At 38.9% G+C, this 14,600-nt stretch overlaps 2 protein-coding genes and 1 long non-coding RNA gene across 6 annotated transcripts in view; 2 read left to right on the forward strand and 1 right to left on the reverse strand.

The window, feature by feature from the left end:
- The first annotated feature begins 1,620 nt into the window (after positions 1 to 1,620).
- Positions 1,621 to 4,711, forward strand: LOC132152963 (frizzled-5-like). Of its 4 annotated transcripts, none has more exons than XM_059562005.1 (3): positions 1,621 to 1,886; positions 2,066 to 2,201; positions 2,295 to 4,711. In XM_059562005.1, the coding sequence occupies exon 3, from the start codon at positions 2,581 to 2,583 to the stop codon at positions 4,324 to 4,326; it is 1,746 nt and encodes a 581-aa protein (XP_059417988.1). In that variant the 5' UTR covers positions 1,621 to 1,886; positions 2,066 to 2,201; positions 2,295 to 2,580; the 3' UTR covers positions 4,327 to 4,711. The 4 variants fall into 4 exon arrangements, with proteins under 4 accessions (XP_059417988.1, XP_059417987.1, XP_059417986.1 ...); XM_059562004.1 differs by having other exon boundaries at positions 2,069 to 2,201; XM_059562003.1 differs by having other exon boundaries at positions 1,621 to 2,201.
- Positions 4,712 to 6,078: 1,367 nt separating this feature from the next.
- Positions 6,079 to 14,151, reverse strand: LOC132152964 (cyclin-Y-like protein 1). Its single transcript, XM_059562007.1, has 10 exons — positions 13,167 to 14,151; positions 10,136 to 10,210; positions 9,914 to 9,948; positions 9,728 to 9,828; positions 9,497 to 9,532; positions 9,323 to 9,374; positions 8,509 to 8,628; positions 7,554 to 7,720; positions 6,522 to 6,684; positions 6,079 to 6,420 (listed from the first exon to the last, which is right to left on the reverse strand). The coding sequence occupies exons 1-10, from the start codon at positions 13,318 to 13,320 to the stop codon at positions 6,304 to 6,306; spliced, it is 1,020 nt and encodes a 339-aa protein (XP_059417990.1). The 5' UTR covers positions 13,321 to 14,151; the 3' UTR covers positions 6,079 to 6,303.
- LOC132152968 (uncharacterized) overlaps positions 13,213 to 14,600 on the forward strand; it is a 47,081-nt gene continuing 45,693 nt past the window's right edge. The window contains exons 1-2 of the long non-coding RNA XR_009436604.1: positions 13,213 to 13,334; positions 14,046 to 14,174. This is a non-coding gene — a long non-coding RNA (uncharacterized LOC132152968). The remainder of the gene's footprint in view (positions 13,335 to 14,045; positions 14,175 to 14,600) is intronic.

Raw genomic sequence — 14,600 nt, forward strand, 5'->3', positions numbered from 1 at the left:
AGTCGGATTGATCACTTGCACTTTTAAACACACACCCTGTGAGACCTTTGGACTTATAGAAAGCTGTGAGATTACAGAATCCTGGGAGAGAGAAAGAGAACCACCCTACTGAGAAGAATTCTTAAACATGCTTTCTGTCTGAGTAAGTGAATGGAGGGGTTTGTATAGCACCAGTGCAGACATGTAGGGAATGGGAAATCATTTGTCACACTTCTCTCTTAATAGCACAATAACTTGACTACTTAATAATAATAATACATACTATACTGTACATACAGTGGTTCCCATAGTTAGTAACTTTACTTTTGCAATGACTTTTACCTAGCTGTTCCCAAAATGATTTCTAGAGGATGTGATGTCATTTTTCTATCAAGTTTATTATATAAGTCTATTATCATTTTAAAAACGTATAAACATCTTTTATGAAATATTTTGCTCCAAGTGTTAGTGATGTCTTTCTTCAAAATAAAAGTCAATCGGTTTGATTTTTCAATGCTATTGTATTTATACATTATAGAAGCTAAGCTGATAATGTTATTTTATTATGATTTATATTCTATTCTAGTATTAATTATTGGCTTATATGTTCAGTTTTTATTTAAATTTTAGTTTAAGTTTCAGTGATTTTGTTTATGTGCTTTGTCAGTTTTTATTTAACTTTGTTTTTATCAGTTTTAGTAATTTTAGTATGTCAACTTAAACATTTTTTCAGGCAACATATATCATTTTCAAGTTTTTCAATATTTCTATATTCTGAATATATTCAACAATGATTTTTATTGGTTGTATTTCTTTAGTATTTAAAGTTAACAATAACAACACTAATATGGCAAAAGTGTTTAATTCCTTCACAGAATGGAGGAAGCACAAATCAGTCATTCAGCTTTACAGCTACAGTGCTTCACCACAAAACAGGACAAAAACAAACATCACCTTATTTGGTTTTATTTGGTTGATGATTCCAAACATCACAAATATGTAAACAACGTCTAAACACTGACCTAGAGATAGCATCCTAGTGCACACTAGCCGTTCACAAACAGAGTACCAGTGTGGCAAGGTGCTCCTCTCTGCTGCTGTCTTTGTCTCGTCGAGGCGTGAGTGATTAAGCTTGCGTTAGGAGTCATTATCTGAGTGTTTGCACAGCTCCGTCTGTCCTGAATGGGCCCAGTGGGTAAACACAAACGTAATACAGGATACACTTGCACAAGAGACTCAAGGCCTTTTCATAGTCAAACACACACCCAGAATTTTTTAAATGTAACATACATTTACATTTTGTTGATTTGTTAAGCCATTGTTGTATAATGCCTAACCAGTTTAACTATCACATTTCCTATTCAATTTAGGGTGGAAACCATGACATTGCTCAGGTCTCATTAAATGATTAAAAGCTTAATTTCACACAATGATATGAATGACGACTCCCGACACAAACCATAGAAATAATATTAGTTTCATAGATAGATAGATAGATAGATAGATAGATAGATAGATAGATAGATAGATAGATAGATAGATAGATAGATAAATATATAGATAGATAGATAGGGCAGTTTTTTCCACACAGATGAATGTCAGTGGCCCCGGGTGATAAAGGGGTTGGGGCCTGAAAGTTGTGGGCGTGTCATTGCGGGTGGAGTATTTTCACTCCACAGAACCTCTACGGAGTGAGTAATTACTGGCTCCGCAGCCAACCGAGGGAACACACGCTCTGTCACACAGAAAAAGAGGTTCTCAACAAATTAGTGGAAGATTCTGGCGTGGAATTGTGGAGTTGTGTATAAAACATGTTACAGTGTGTGACTCCGATGGACTGCTGGGAAACACTGAAGGAACTGACAGAAAGCACATGAAACCTGTTGCTCTGAGCACTAATGCTTAAGGTGAACTGATTTATTTTTTATTATTATTCTCCCTTATTATATTTTTAAAAGGAATTAATTTTTTGATTGTGTCAGATTTCGTTTTCATATTTTCTTCTCGATTTTTCGCCGTCTTTTTGGTTGTGAATCCGCCGGATTGCATTCATCGGATGCATTCACCTGCCATGTGGAATTTAAAGCAGATCCGAAAGGAAACCTAGGCTTAAAATGTTACTTTGTTACAAAGTATGTGCGGGAAATGAACTTTCGACCTTAGCACGGTTTACTCGGTGAATGATTGACCATTTAGTCCACGGATGCGCGTGCTTTTCCATGGTACGTTCTGACGCTCAATTCTATGTTTATGATTTTCTGTTGAATTACTAAGCTGTTGTTTGATTTAACTTTAGTCGTTTTTTACTCTTTCAGCCTGTGTTTAGGATCATGGTCTGTATGAAATGCACTCACACAGTTGGAAGAAAGTGTGCTCAGGATCTGGACTGAAACTTCACTGTGATTTACAACCTTGTGGACTGTGGACATGCTGCTGGAGCAATTAAGGTTTCCTTTTGGGATTTCTTCTTTCCGAAACGCATCAATAAATTAAAAAAAGAAAGGAAGGAAAGGGGAAAAAACGTGAGCCGAGAAAATACTCAAGAATTGAAATTCAGAGTTTTTCAGTACGAGGAAACCTTTAGATGCGCATCACTTCACCATGGAGACCTCAGGGATGCACCTGGTCAGATTTTGGCTGCACGTTCTGCTGCTGTTGCAACTGTCTCGGCTTGGTGATGCTGCCTCTAAGGATATAGTGTGTGAGCCAATCACTGTACCGATGTGCAAAGGGATTGAATACAATCACACCTACATGCCCAACCAGTTCAATCATGACACCCAGGATGAAGTCGGCTTGGAAGTGCACCAGTTTTGGCCACTTGTCCGGATCCGTTGCTCCCCAGACTTGCTTTTCTTCCTGTGCAGTATGTACACTCCCATCTGTCTTCAGGACTACAAAAAACCTCTGCCCCCTTGCAGGTCCGTGTGCGAGAGGGCTAAGAGGGGTTGCTCCCCCCTCATGATCCAGTATGGGTTTGAGTGGCCTGAGCGGATGAGTTGCGAGCAGCTGCCCATGCTGGGCGACACCGATCGGCTTTGTATGGACCGGAACAGCATTGAGACCACAACTCTATCACCTTTTTTCCCCAAACCCACTCCCAAGGGAACAGCACGACATAGACCCACTGTGAAATCTGCTCCACCTCAGAAGTGTGAGCGTGAGTGCCATTGTCGAAATCCCCTAGTAACAATTAAACAGGAAGCACATCCTCTCCATAACCGGGTACATACTGGCTCTCTACCCAATTGTGCTTTGCCTTGCCACCAACCCTACTTTTCCCTGGATGAGCGTACTTTTACAACCTTCTGGATCGGCCTGTGGTCAGTGCTGTGCTTTTTCTCGACACTCACCACTGTTGCCACTTTCCTCATTGACATGGAGCGTTTCCAATATCCAGAACGGCCGATTATCTTCCTGGCTGCTTGTTATCTGTTTGTGTCACTGGGGTACATCGTGCGACTGCTTGCGGGTCATGAGCGGGTAGCTTGCGAAGGCTCTGGCAACCAACAGCACATCCTCTATGACACCACGGGTCCAGCCCTTTGCACGCTAGTTTTCCTGCTCATATATTTCTTTGGAATGGCCAGCTCCATCTGGTGGGTGGTGCTTTCCTTCACCTGGTTCCTAGCGGCGGGAATGAAATGGGGGAATGAAGCCATCGCAGGTTACTCGCAGTACTTCCACCTTGCTGCTTGGCTCGTCCCTAGTGTCAAGTCCATCGCTGTCCTGGCTTTGAGTTCGGTGGATGGTGACCCCGTGGCTGGGATCTGTTACGTCGGCAACCAGAGTTTGGAGAGCCTACGTGGCTTTGTATTGGCACCGCTGGTCGTCTACCTTTTCACTGGCTCCCTCTTCCTTCTGGCTGGATTTGTTTCACTCTTCCGTATCCGTAGTGTCATTAAACAGGGCGGCACCAAGACGGACAAGCTGGAGAAGTTAATGATCCGGATCGGGCTCTTCACTGTTCTGTACACCGTGCCCGCAACTATAGGGGTGGCTTGCTTATTGTATGAGCAACATTACAGGCCAGGTTGGGAGCGGGCCCTGGCCTGTTCTTGCCCGTCGGAGCGCCAGCAGCTTGGCATGGGGCCGGACTATGCTGTCTTCATGCTGAAATACTTCATGTGTCTTGTAGTAGGGATTACCTCAGGTGTTTGGATCTGGTCTGGGAAGACTCTGGAGTCCTGGAGACGCTTTGTGGCACGGTACCTCCCCTGTAGGACCCGGAAGCCACCTGTAACAGGCTCATCCATTTACAGTGAGGCGAGTACCGCTCTCACAGCCCGAGCTGGAACAGTACCCACAGGGAACTATCACAAATCAGCACCTTCATCACACATCTGAACATTTGCCAGAAAGCCCTGGTCCATAATAAACCCTACAACTGTCAAACGAGTGAAGCATGAAGTGTGCAGGTCATGACTCTGAATGAGCAAGTGTCTGTTCGATTTAATGGAAGGAACAAATATATTATGAAGGATTTTTACAGGCTATTGGTTGTTTAATTGTAGCCAAGCTCTTCTCATTCACTGTTCTAATTTGCAGAGCAATGAACATGTTGATACTTTGTGAGGAAATGATAATTAGTCTGCTTTACAATTGTTGCTAGCTTCTTCTGTGTTTGTTTTTCTAGACCATGAATGATGGAAAAAATAAGGTGTTTAATACTTGATTTGAGTCAAGATAATTGAGGGGTTTGTGGAGATATTTTATTTATTTGTGTATTCTTGTAAATATGCTATACAAAAACTTTGTGATATCTTGTATAACAGTTGCTCGGCTGTGTTTGTGACTTTATCAGTGGGATCATTTTGAGTACCGTCTACAGTCTTTTAATTTACAAATGTATTCTAAGGTAGGAGGTGCTTTCATGTGTTCTCTGTGTAAAAAAAAGAACATTTCAGCTTATACTGTCCAAGTCTAGAGAAGAAGCAGTTCACCTCAAGTTGTTGCAGGCAGTTCTACACAGGTTAATGCTCACCCAATGTTTTTCAGTGTCCCTCAACAGCCACTTATCAAAGCTATCTCCCCGCTGATAATAGATGGTTAGTTAAGCATCTATTGGGCAGTGTTAAATGATAGGATGTGTATGTTCTATCTGTAGAGGTTTTTAGAAGAGTCCGTAGGTCTACTGTGTGAGCTTGACTTCCCTCTTGTGGTCAATGGTTCAATATTCATGAGGTTTAGGTCTTAACCAGCAGCCATACTAGGTTTGTTGAATACAACTTGTTTTTGGTCTGTTAATTTCCTTGTCAAGCCTAATGATCCAGTTTTTGGTTATTTTATGTAATTTCACCTTTGTGTTTTGAATCAGAAAAGCAGTTTATGCACTTTTAGCAGACAGAATCTGTAAATGTTGTTTTTGTAGTTTTCAGTGGAGCATTAAGGTGTAAATATAAGCATTGATTGGCTACTTTTACGGTGTAAACTGTTGGAATATTACCATTTCCTGTGTAGTCTTTAAAATGTCTCACAATTTTGCTGCATGTCTGGTTGTGTACATACTCGTTTGGCTCTATACAAATGTAAATCTTGTAGAAGACATGTCCTTTTATGAGTCCAGACTGCAACTCTGTACATATGTTTTGTAAAAGATATGAAATACAGTGCTACAATTTTAAAGAGATTCTTAGATATTTATGAAAAGTGTCTTTTAAACATGTTTCTCTTACTAGTAGAGAATAAAAGTGAAGAGCAATATGTGAACCTGCAAGTCAAATGTTTGGTTCATTAATTATGATTTTATTTTTACTGCTGTTTTGGAGGGAAAAAAAAATATTTACCCAGATGATCTAAATTTTTTTATTTATTTATTTTTTACTTTTTTTTTAATGTTTTTTTTAGTAGAATGCTATCAATTTTAGATTTTTTAAAGGCATTAAAACCTGTAATTAATTTGTGTATATATGTATGTTTTACATTTACACAAATACAGTTCTAACATTTAATTAGCCCTTTTCGTGAAAGAAAGAGCTGTAAGTGTTAAATTCCCTGGATTATTTTTTCACTGTAATGCAGCAAAAACAAACCACCGTTTTGACAGTTTGGAGTGACATCGTAAAACATTCTTCAGAACTACAGAAATTCAGACGCGTTACATGATTAGTGTTTATTTAAAATACTCCATCTGCAAATGATTTCAATTAAAAACTGACAGTTCACAGCTAGTAGCCTACATAGTAAGCAAAAAACAAACAAAAGAAACCAGTCTGTTTTTGTCTCTATGGTATTCTGCATAATGTCACAGCCAAAGGTGGGGCAAAGAACGAGTTTTGTCCATTCGACTTGGTCTTGGAGTGGTCGTTGTTCCAAGAAAAAGCCCTACGAAAGAACGGCATTAGATCTGCGGATGCCCACTAGGTTATCTGCACTGAGTGATCTCCTCATGGCCACTCTGCTCAGATCCTTGTACTTATCCTCACATAGTCTTGAGATAGCCTTTGAAATAAAAAACAATTTATATGAGAAGGTTCGTAATTAAATTGACCCATTAGAAAAAGAAGTATGACTTGAGTACATTTTGTAGGTATGCAGCCCACCTCTAATTTCTGTGCGCGTTCGTTGCTCAATGGTTCCAAAGGAAAGCTCAGGTTGTTGTCGTCTGCTAAAGAGCGCAGGTCAAAGTAATACTTGGCGTAGACGCTGGCCGGGACGTTAATGTTAAACTGTAGCAGCTCCAGAAAATGTCTCTCCATCTCATTCCTAAAAAATGTATAGAGATTCAAGAGTCAGGAGTGTCTTTTCTGGTTTAAAATCACAGACAATAGTACCAATGTAAATAAAGCTTAAAGATATGATATTAAAGCAGACAAATTTGAAAAATGAGCAACATGAAAACTATACAATACATTATTGGCAAAGCTACAATACACTTTTCAATATTTTCATTTGTCTTTAGTGTCACATGATCCTTCAGAAATCATTTCTAATATGCTGATTTGGTGATTATGACTATCAAAGAAAACATATGTGCTGCTTATATTTCTGTGGAAACTGTGATAGGTTTTTTTTTTTCAAGATTGATTCGGTTCAGTCGCTAGGGGCAACAAATGGAGTGGGCGAGAGCCTGGACCATTGTAGAGGAGTCTGAGAGCACTTGAAGCCAGCCAGCCCAGAGACTCACAAAGACTGCTTCAATGAAAGGGATGAAAATAGAGCGAAGGGGCAAAGAGGAGAGAAGAGGGCCATGGCCTTTAATATACACAATCATGTAGAACAGCACAAAAACAGACACGTCCTCACATAAACATGTCTGTGTCATTTATATGGATATTGAGACATGAGAACAAACAAAAAAAACAAGGTTTTGAAGTGTGTCGTTTCATTTTTTTGAAAACCTTGCATGCTCGTTCCGAGGGATATGGGAAGTTGTGAGGTCTGTAGGAGTTGTTGACAGGAAAGAGTCAGGAATGAAGTGAAACAGGGTACTGTCTCCTCACTGCAGCACATCTTGGATTTTGGAAGGTGCGTTGATGTATCACATCAAGACGTTTTGTTCTAGATTATTTTGACCGCACAAATGAGCTGTAACATTTCAGCAGAGCACACACTGACTATATTATCTCACTCACATGTCCTCAACAGTGATGTCTTTGAGGATCTGACAGTAGTCAACGTTCCACACGGCCTGATCGTCCCAGACTTTCGAGGCCAGTAGGATGGCTCCCAGAACAATCCTCTTCCAGTTAGATGGGCAAATATCCAGCTCGGCATACGTCAACAGCCTCTCCAAATATACCTGCAGCAAAGACAGCGGACACGAATGTGCTCAAAAGATGGTCTTCCAAAGGTAACTTGTGATATGGCATCATTCTGTGTGAATTAGAATGAAAATACTGGAAACTCTTGAACATTTAGTTCATTAACACTAGTGTTACTTATGAAAAATCTATTAATAATACTTTTACAGCATTTTATAATTTCAGAAAGAAATAAGGAATTTGTCTTGATGTTATTTAATCTAGGTTAATGGTCATTTCTACATACATTACATTTCAAAATTTGGGGGTTGGTTAAGTGTTTTTTTTTTTTTTTACTCAAGGTTACATTTAGACTCCTGAACAGAGATCCTGTATTATAACTGAATCTAAATTAACAATGAGCAATAAGCTAGATTAATAAATGCTGTAAAAACTGTTGTTCATTGTTTGTTCGTGATACCTAAAAATTCAACCTTATTGTACAATGTTTTATTACACATATTTGATTGGAAATAATCATATGTTACTGGTTGTGAGGTAAAAGGATGAAGTTGGAATCGAGTCTGGACCAATACTGGCTAAACAAACACATAATGATCCATTCTCTGGTGCTCTACTGTCCTCTAGTGGACATCAGGAACATGTATCTAAGCAAAAAAAATAAATAAAATTTATAATTTTATTAATTTTTAATAAAAATTTCTAATAAATTTTTAAAAATTAAAAAAAAAAAGCCTCTGCTTTATGTTCGACTCTGTCTTTTTCTCATTCTACAGAATACGCTGAAAATGGACCAGTCCAGTCAGAAAGGCTGCTATTCTCTTACCAGAGTGACGATCGCACACTCGGCTGTGAGCTGCGCTGCACTGAACAGTGTCCGGACGAATCGGTAGATGAGTTTGTGTTCGGGGTCTGTGCGGGAGTAATCATCAGGAACCTGCTCCCTCTGCCAAAGGTAGCATTTATACACATTATATGCTAAATATGTTCAAAACTTCTAGCTCAGCTTCAAGCTCAAATGCGTTTTACGGTTCATTTAATAGAAGTGTAAAGTCTTCTGAAACTTCTGAAAACTAAAACGGGGCAGTCGTTGCCTAATGGTTAGAGAGTCGGACTTGCTCCGGTGTGTATTCACGATTTGTGTGTGTTTGTTCACTACTCACTGCTGTGTGTGTGCACTTGGATGGGGTAAATGCAGATCACAAATTACAATTATGGGACTCCATACTTAAATACACATCACTTTCACATTTTAAAATGTCATTATGAAGACACCAAGACACCTACTATTACAAAGAGTCCCTGTCATTGTGGCAAGTGGTAGACCATAAGCTAACCATACGGGATAAGAGTGAGAAAAAATAACCGATGACTTACAAAGTGCTTGTTATATGTCAAGTCCCAAATAACAAAGGTAACTGACTGTTAATGCTTTTCCAAAAATCCATTTCAAATGGATTTTAAACCACATACAAATCAGATCAAATGTGCTCAGAATAAACAGCTAAACGGATTTAATGCACACAAAAAATAGACACTGCAGCCTGTCTGAACAAAATCAAACAGTGACTATAAAATGTGGAATTGTCCAACAGCTGCAGATGTTACTAAAAAACAAGAAAAATAAGAGGTTAACTTACAGACAAGGGGTGCATTCTTTCATCAAAGATGTCCAATGACCTATCAGAGTCCCTGAAATGGATTAATTAACATTTTTTAAAATCCCAGAACACATTTAAGTTTTAAATGCAAAGTCTTATTAAAATGTGTGGGTCATATGATTTGCTTTTGAGAAAGAACATAATGAAACGTACCGGTTTTTAATGTGATAATATATTGCTAATGTGACACTGGAAACAGAGAACAGAGAGGTGGTCAACATACAAACCAAAGCAAAATAAAACAAACAGTACTCTACCTTTTCATTTTGCTAATTATTTTTTGGTCTGTACTCATAACTCATTCATTTCTATATTTTACTATAAATGATAATGCAGAAATAGTAAAACAAAAAAATTGTAATAAAACAGTGAACTGTCACTGACCATTTGATTGTGCTTTTCAGGTTGGGCTGACTAACAGTACTGTCATCAATGAATATCGTAGAGCAGGAGCTGTACTTCTTCGAAAGCAGCCCAGGTGAGACCTTCAGCAAGAATGAACATTTAATACACTCGCAACCATATAACCAAGCAGAAAAACTAAACTGAATCCATAACACATTTACTCACATGGTTTATGTGGTTGCTTTTCCTCCTGTCCCGTACTGAAAAAGACAAAAGCAAGTTAAACATTTCATTATCAAATACTGACAAGCTGTGCCAGTAGCCATTTAACAAAGTGACCTTCCAGCTATTCAAAGTTTGGTCAGAGCACTAGTTAATATGCAGCTGCTAACAAGCAGGTAAAATTAAATTATAAACTCATTAGATTCAATTTTTAGAAACACTCACCATCTGTCTGTGACTTGCTAAGGAAGATGGTGCTGGCACGGGCATGATCTGATGGGTTGGACTCTAAAGCCAGATCTAGAAGACAGATAATCAATCAACCAACCAATCAATCAATCAATCAACATATGGGCATCCAAGAATGGGTGGTACATGCTTGATACCAATAAAATATCAAACTTTCAAAATTATTTCACACATACACTACCGTTTTTAGTTTTCAGCAGTTTCGGGGTAATCTGATTGTCTAATGTTTTTGAGTCTTAATGTTTTAAGTCTCTTCTGCTTAACACAGATGTATTTATTTGATACAGTAAAATCAGTAAAATTATTAAATGTTTGATAAAACATCGTTTTCTATTTTAACATATTATAAAATGTAATCTATTCCTGTGATGGAACAGATGAAATTTCAGCAGTCATTCCTCCAGTCTTCAGCATCACATGATCCATCAGAAATCATTCTTATAATTCAAGAAACTTTTTTTCTTATTAATCTTAAACAATTTTTTATTTTTTATTTAATGTCTTTACTGGTACTTTAATACACCCTTGCTGAATAAAAGTATTCATTCTTTTACAAATGTAAATTTAAATCTTACAAACTGACCCCAAACTTTTGAACAGTTGTGTTGTCAGTATAGCATAACATTCTAATATTCCTGTTCATTTTATCTGCCCAACAATACAAATCCAAGAAAATCCAAGCAAATTCACTTTAAACTGAAACAACCCCCATTAGGGAGACAAGATGGTATGTCGTCCTGCTTGGCAGGGGCATGCTGCTACCCGCTCTGGCCACAGGGGTGAGGGAGGGGGGGCACTATAAGCCTACTGTATGGGCATTGCAATAGAACGAAGTGAGCTCACACCCTGAGCTCCGCCCACACCGCCGTGTGCCACAGAAGCCAAATCCAATTCATCAAAATGGACCTTACCCCACTTTACAGCATGAGCACACATTACAAACCATAACGGAGGTGCTGTGTCTACAAGTAGGCATTAGCGTAAAGTTTTCTTCTCTTCAAACTTTTCTGTTGCAGGTCAACAACTATGAAACAAGTGTAAAGCAAGGTAGTTAAAGTTCATATGACTGTAAGTTATAAACTGACTTTATAACTAGCTACATGAAAACATATTGATTCTGTTTAGATATTTCAAGATAACTCTAGCAAACTGCTGGAGTTCACATTCAAGTTAAAATATGGTCACTGCAAAGCGCAGTGGACTAAAGGTACATCCAAACACGTACTCTAATAAATGAAGAACTGGCAAGAACAGTCTTGATATCTTTCTCTAACCCAAAAACTCTTTTGTTTTGGTGGTAATTAAGGAGTATGTACATTTTAAGATATAAAAAGCATTATAAAAAAAAAACATTAGAGAGAAACGATACATGAAGATGTTGAGTCTTATCCACACTTAACTTCTAAGCACCGAAGGGAACAAAACATGCCTCGTGGAGATTCCCAACAAGAGAGCGAGATAAGGAGAGAATGCAGCTGTCCCAAGATCTACATCACTGGGATGCCAGGAATACTACACATTTTTGATCTTCTCTGCCGATTAAACTTAGAATCGTTTTTATTCTCATGTCCAACAGAATTCCAAATGAACGAAAACCTGGAATCACAAAGGATTAACTGCAGCCATAGTGCTGGAGTTTACACTGCTGTCATATGTGCTTTAAGCCAAAGATGAAGACATGCTACTCTAAATACAGCACTGGAAGTTATTTGTGAGTATGTGTGACTATATGCATCTCCCCTAAGGGTAAAATAGCTCAGGCAAAATAAACAGCAGTAAAGACTGCAAACAATCCCAAGAGGCATCACATACATGCCAAACACTAACAGATATCCTTATGAAGATCAACATAAACCTTGTTTCTTTCAATAACATTATTAAGTGTAGCTGATTACTATAATATGCAATTGTTATTCAGACTGAAACTGGCATAGGCCAATCATTTTCAGAGCAAACCAACAGCACTCAGCTAGTATTCAGCTCTTAACAGAAACCGGAGCCATGAGATGAAGAGGTCAAGGCATCGGATCACAGCAGTAGAGTTCCTCAAGGCGCAGTTGCACACAAATGTGGAAACACAAGTGTAGAATAGAATAGAAAATAATGTTGTTGTGTCATGGACCAACACTTAAGTTATAGATTTAGTTCTCAAATCTGGTTCTGGATAACCCCAAAACTGCACATTTTGAAAGTCAACCTAATCGGACACATCCAGTTCACATTCAGTTCTTGGAACTACTTCTAATAAACAGTAGATTTAAATCAAGGGTGCTTAGTTTTGTTAGTGGAGATTCACCTCGAAAGTAAAAAAATAATTTTGTATTGTAAAGGGATACTTCAAATCAGAATGAAAACTTTGTCATCAATCACTTACCCCCATGTCGTTCCAAACCCGTAAAAGATTCATTTGTCTTCGGAACAAAATGTAAGATATTTTGAATGAAAACCGGGAGGCTTGTGACTGTCCCATTGACTGTCAAGTAAATTACACTGTCAAGATCCAGAAAAGTATGAAAGATATCGTCAGAATAGTCCATCTGACATCAGTTGTTCAACCGTAATGTTACGTAGCGACGAGAATAATTTTTGTATGCGAAGAAAACAAAAATAATGACTGTATTCAACAATTTGTCTCCTCTGTATCGTCAAAGCTTTTACGGGTTTGGAACAACATCGGGGTAAGTGATTAATGACTAAATTTTCATTTTGGGCTGGAGTAACCCTTTAAGACCTTGATGAGTTAGTTCAGATGTGTTTGAGCAGGGTTAGTCCAGAAGTTTGATTTTCACTAGTAAGACTGAGCAATCATGGTCTCGCTCAGGGGTGTCAAACTCAATTCCTGGAGGGCCAGAGCCCTGCAGTGTTTAGATTCAACCCTAATTAAACACACCTGATCCAACTAATCAAGTCATTCAGGCTTATTTGAAAACTACATGGTATGTACAGAACTCTGCAGGGCTCCCTTCCTCCTGGAATCGAGTTTGACAGCCCTAGCACTAGAACTTACCATCGGGCACCTCTCTGTCACTGATGTGCTGCAAGTATGGACCGGTGTCATCGCTCAGGTCTGTGTTGATCTGATAGTCCTCCAGACGCTCCACCTGCCGGGGTAGTTTGGGGCTCCCACTGGGGGACACGCAGCAGGACACTGTATTTCCCATGATGATACACAAAGGTATGCGCTATACCTGATCAGGTGTGTTCGTCTAGACTGCTTGTCATGAAATGTGAATCAATGGATCCAACGAATGAACTCAAGCTAAATGAAGGTGCATGAAAGGCTGAAATGGACACCCAGATCTGTGCCGTCTTGCTGCTCCAGACTCAAGAGAGGGATTTTACTGTCTGTGCCAGTCATATAACGGGACTCCATGCATTTAGAGACAGTGCGACAGAAGACCTAAGGCTTTAACATCCGAGTAATAAATAAAACCTGATATAAGACAGGTGACTGACCGCATATCACTAGAAAATATCAGTCTGAGATAATTGAATACAGATTTGTTCTTTTAAAAGAACCGCACATGCTAACTGCTAACAGCTAATATTGATTCATTGTGAATAAGCGAGTTATTAGCCGCTGTGCTAACTGAAATAAACCATCCCTTTAACTCTGATTAAAATTTAAATGTCTGAATGTGTCCTAAATTAAGCCGGTTCAAATCGGGAACGGATGAAATAGCCCCTGAAGAACAGACTTCCAAGCATTTATCCGTCATGTACAGGGCAGATCTGTGTGTTGGCTGAAACTCTGAATCCAGTAACGTTAATCACTCAAATCCTCAGGCCTTCGGGTTCGTGGCGAGAGAAAATTAGGCTTTTACGCAGCAGATGAATAAAGTCTTGTCCGTTTACACGCGTCTAATTCAAATTTCGGTTTGTTTAGAGTTATTAGTTTTTTTCCACCGAGTTTCGTCGGAGAGTCCCCTCGTTATCCCCTCCTCCTCGCCGGCCAGTGCAGCAGCAGCAGCGATCCACTCCCCACCACCACCGCCATCTGCTCCGAGTGACGCAGGTAAAGGCCCGCCCCTTTTCGACATTCCATCAAATACGATTGGATGAGCTACCAAAACAACAGAAGTATCTGTTTAAGAATTGGTTATTGTAACTGCCAATCACGCCGGTTAGCTGAAGCTTTAAACACCGCCCATTTACACACCTCTTTGTGAATAGAATGGAATACTAGCGTAGTGCACAAGTATATCCTGTACAGTGCCTACTACTCTTTAGTGAAATAGGACGTGTTTAAGTCAGCAAATGGTGTCCAGTTATCATCTCTGAAATAAAAATTATTAGGGTGGGGGGGTTCAGACTAATTATATAATATATATATATATTTCTTTCCATTCAGAAACTGCTAATAAATTACTAAAAATAATTTCAGGGAATGACAAGTAAAACATTCAAGTAAGACTGAAATGGTATTTTCTTGTAAAACATA

Source organism: Carassius carassius, chromosome 11 (assembly GCF_963082965.1).
Source record: "Carassius carassius chromosome 11, fCarCar2.1, whole genome shotgun sequence".
NCBI lineage: Eukaryota > Metazoa > Chordata > Actinopteri > Cypriniformes > Cyprinidae > Carassius > Carassius carassius.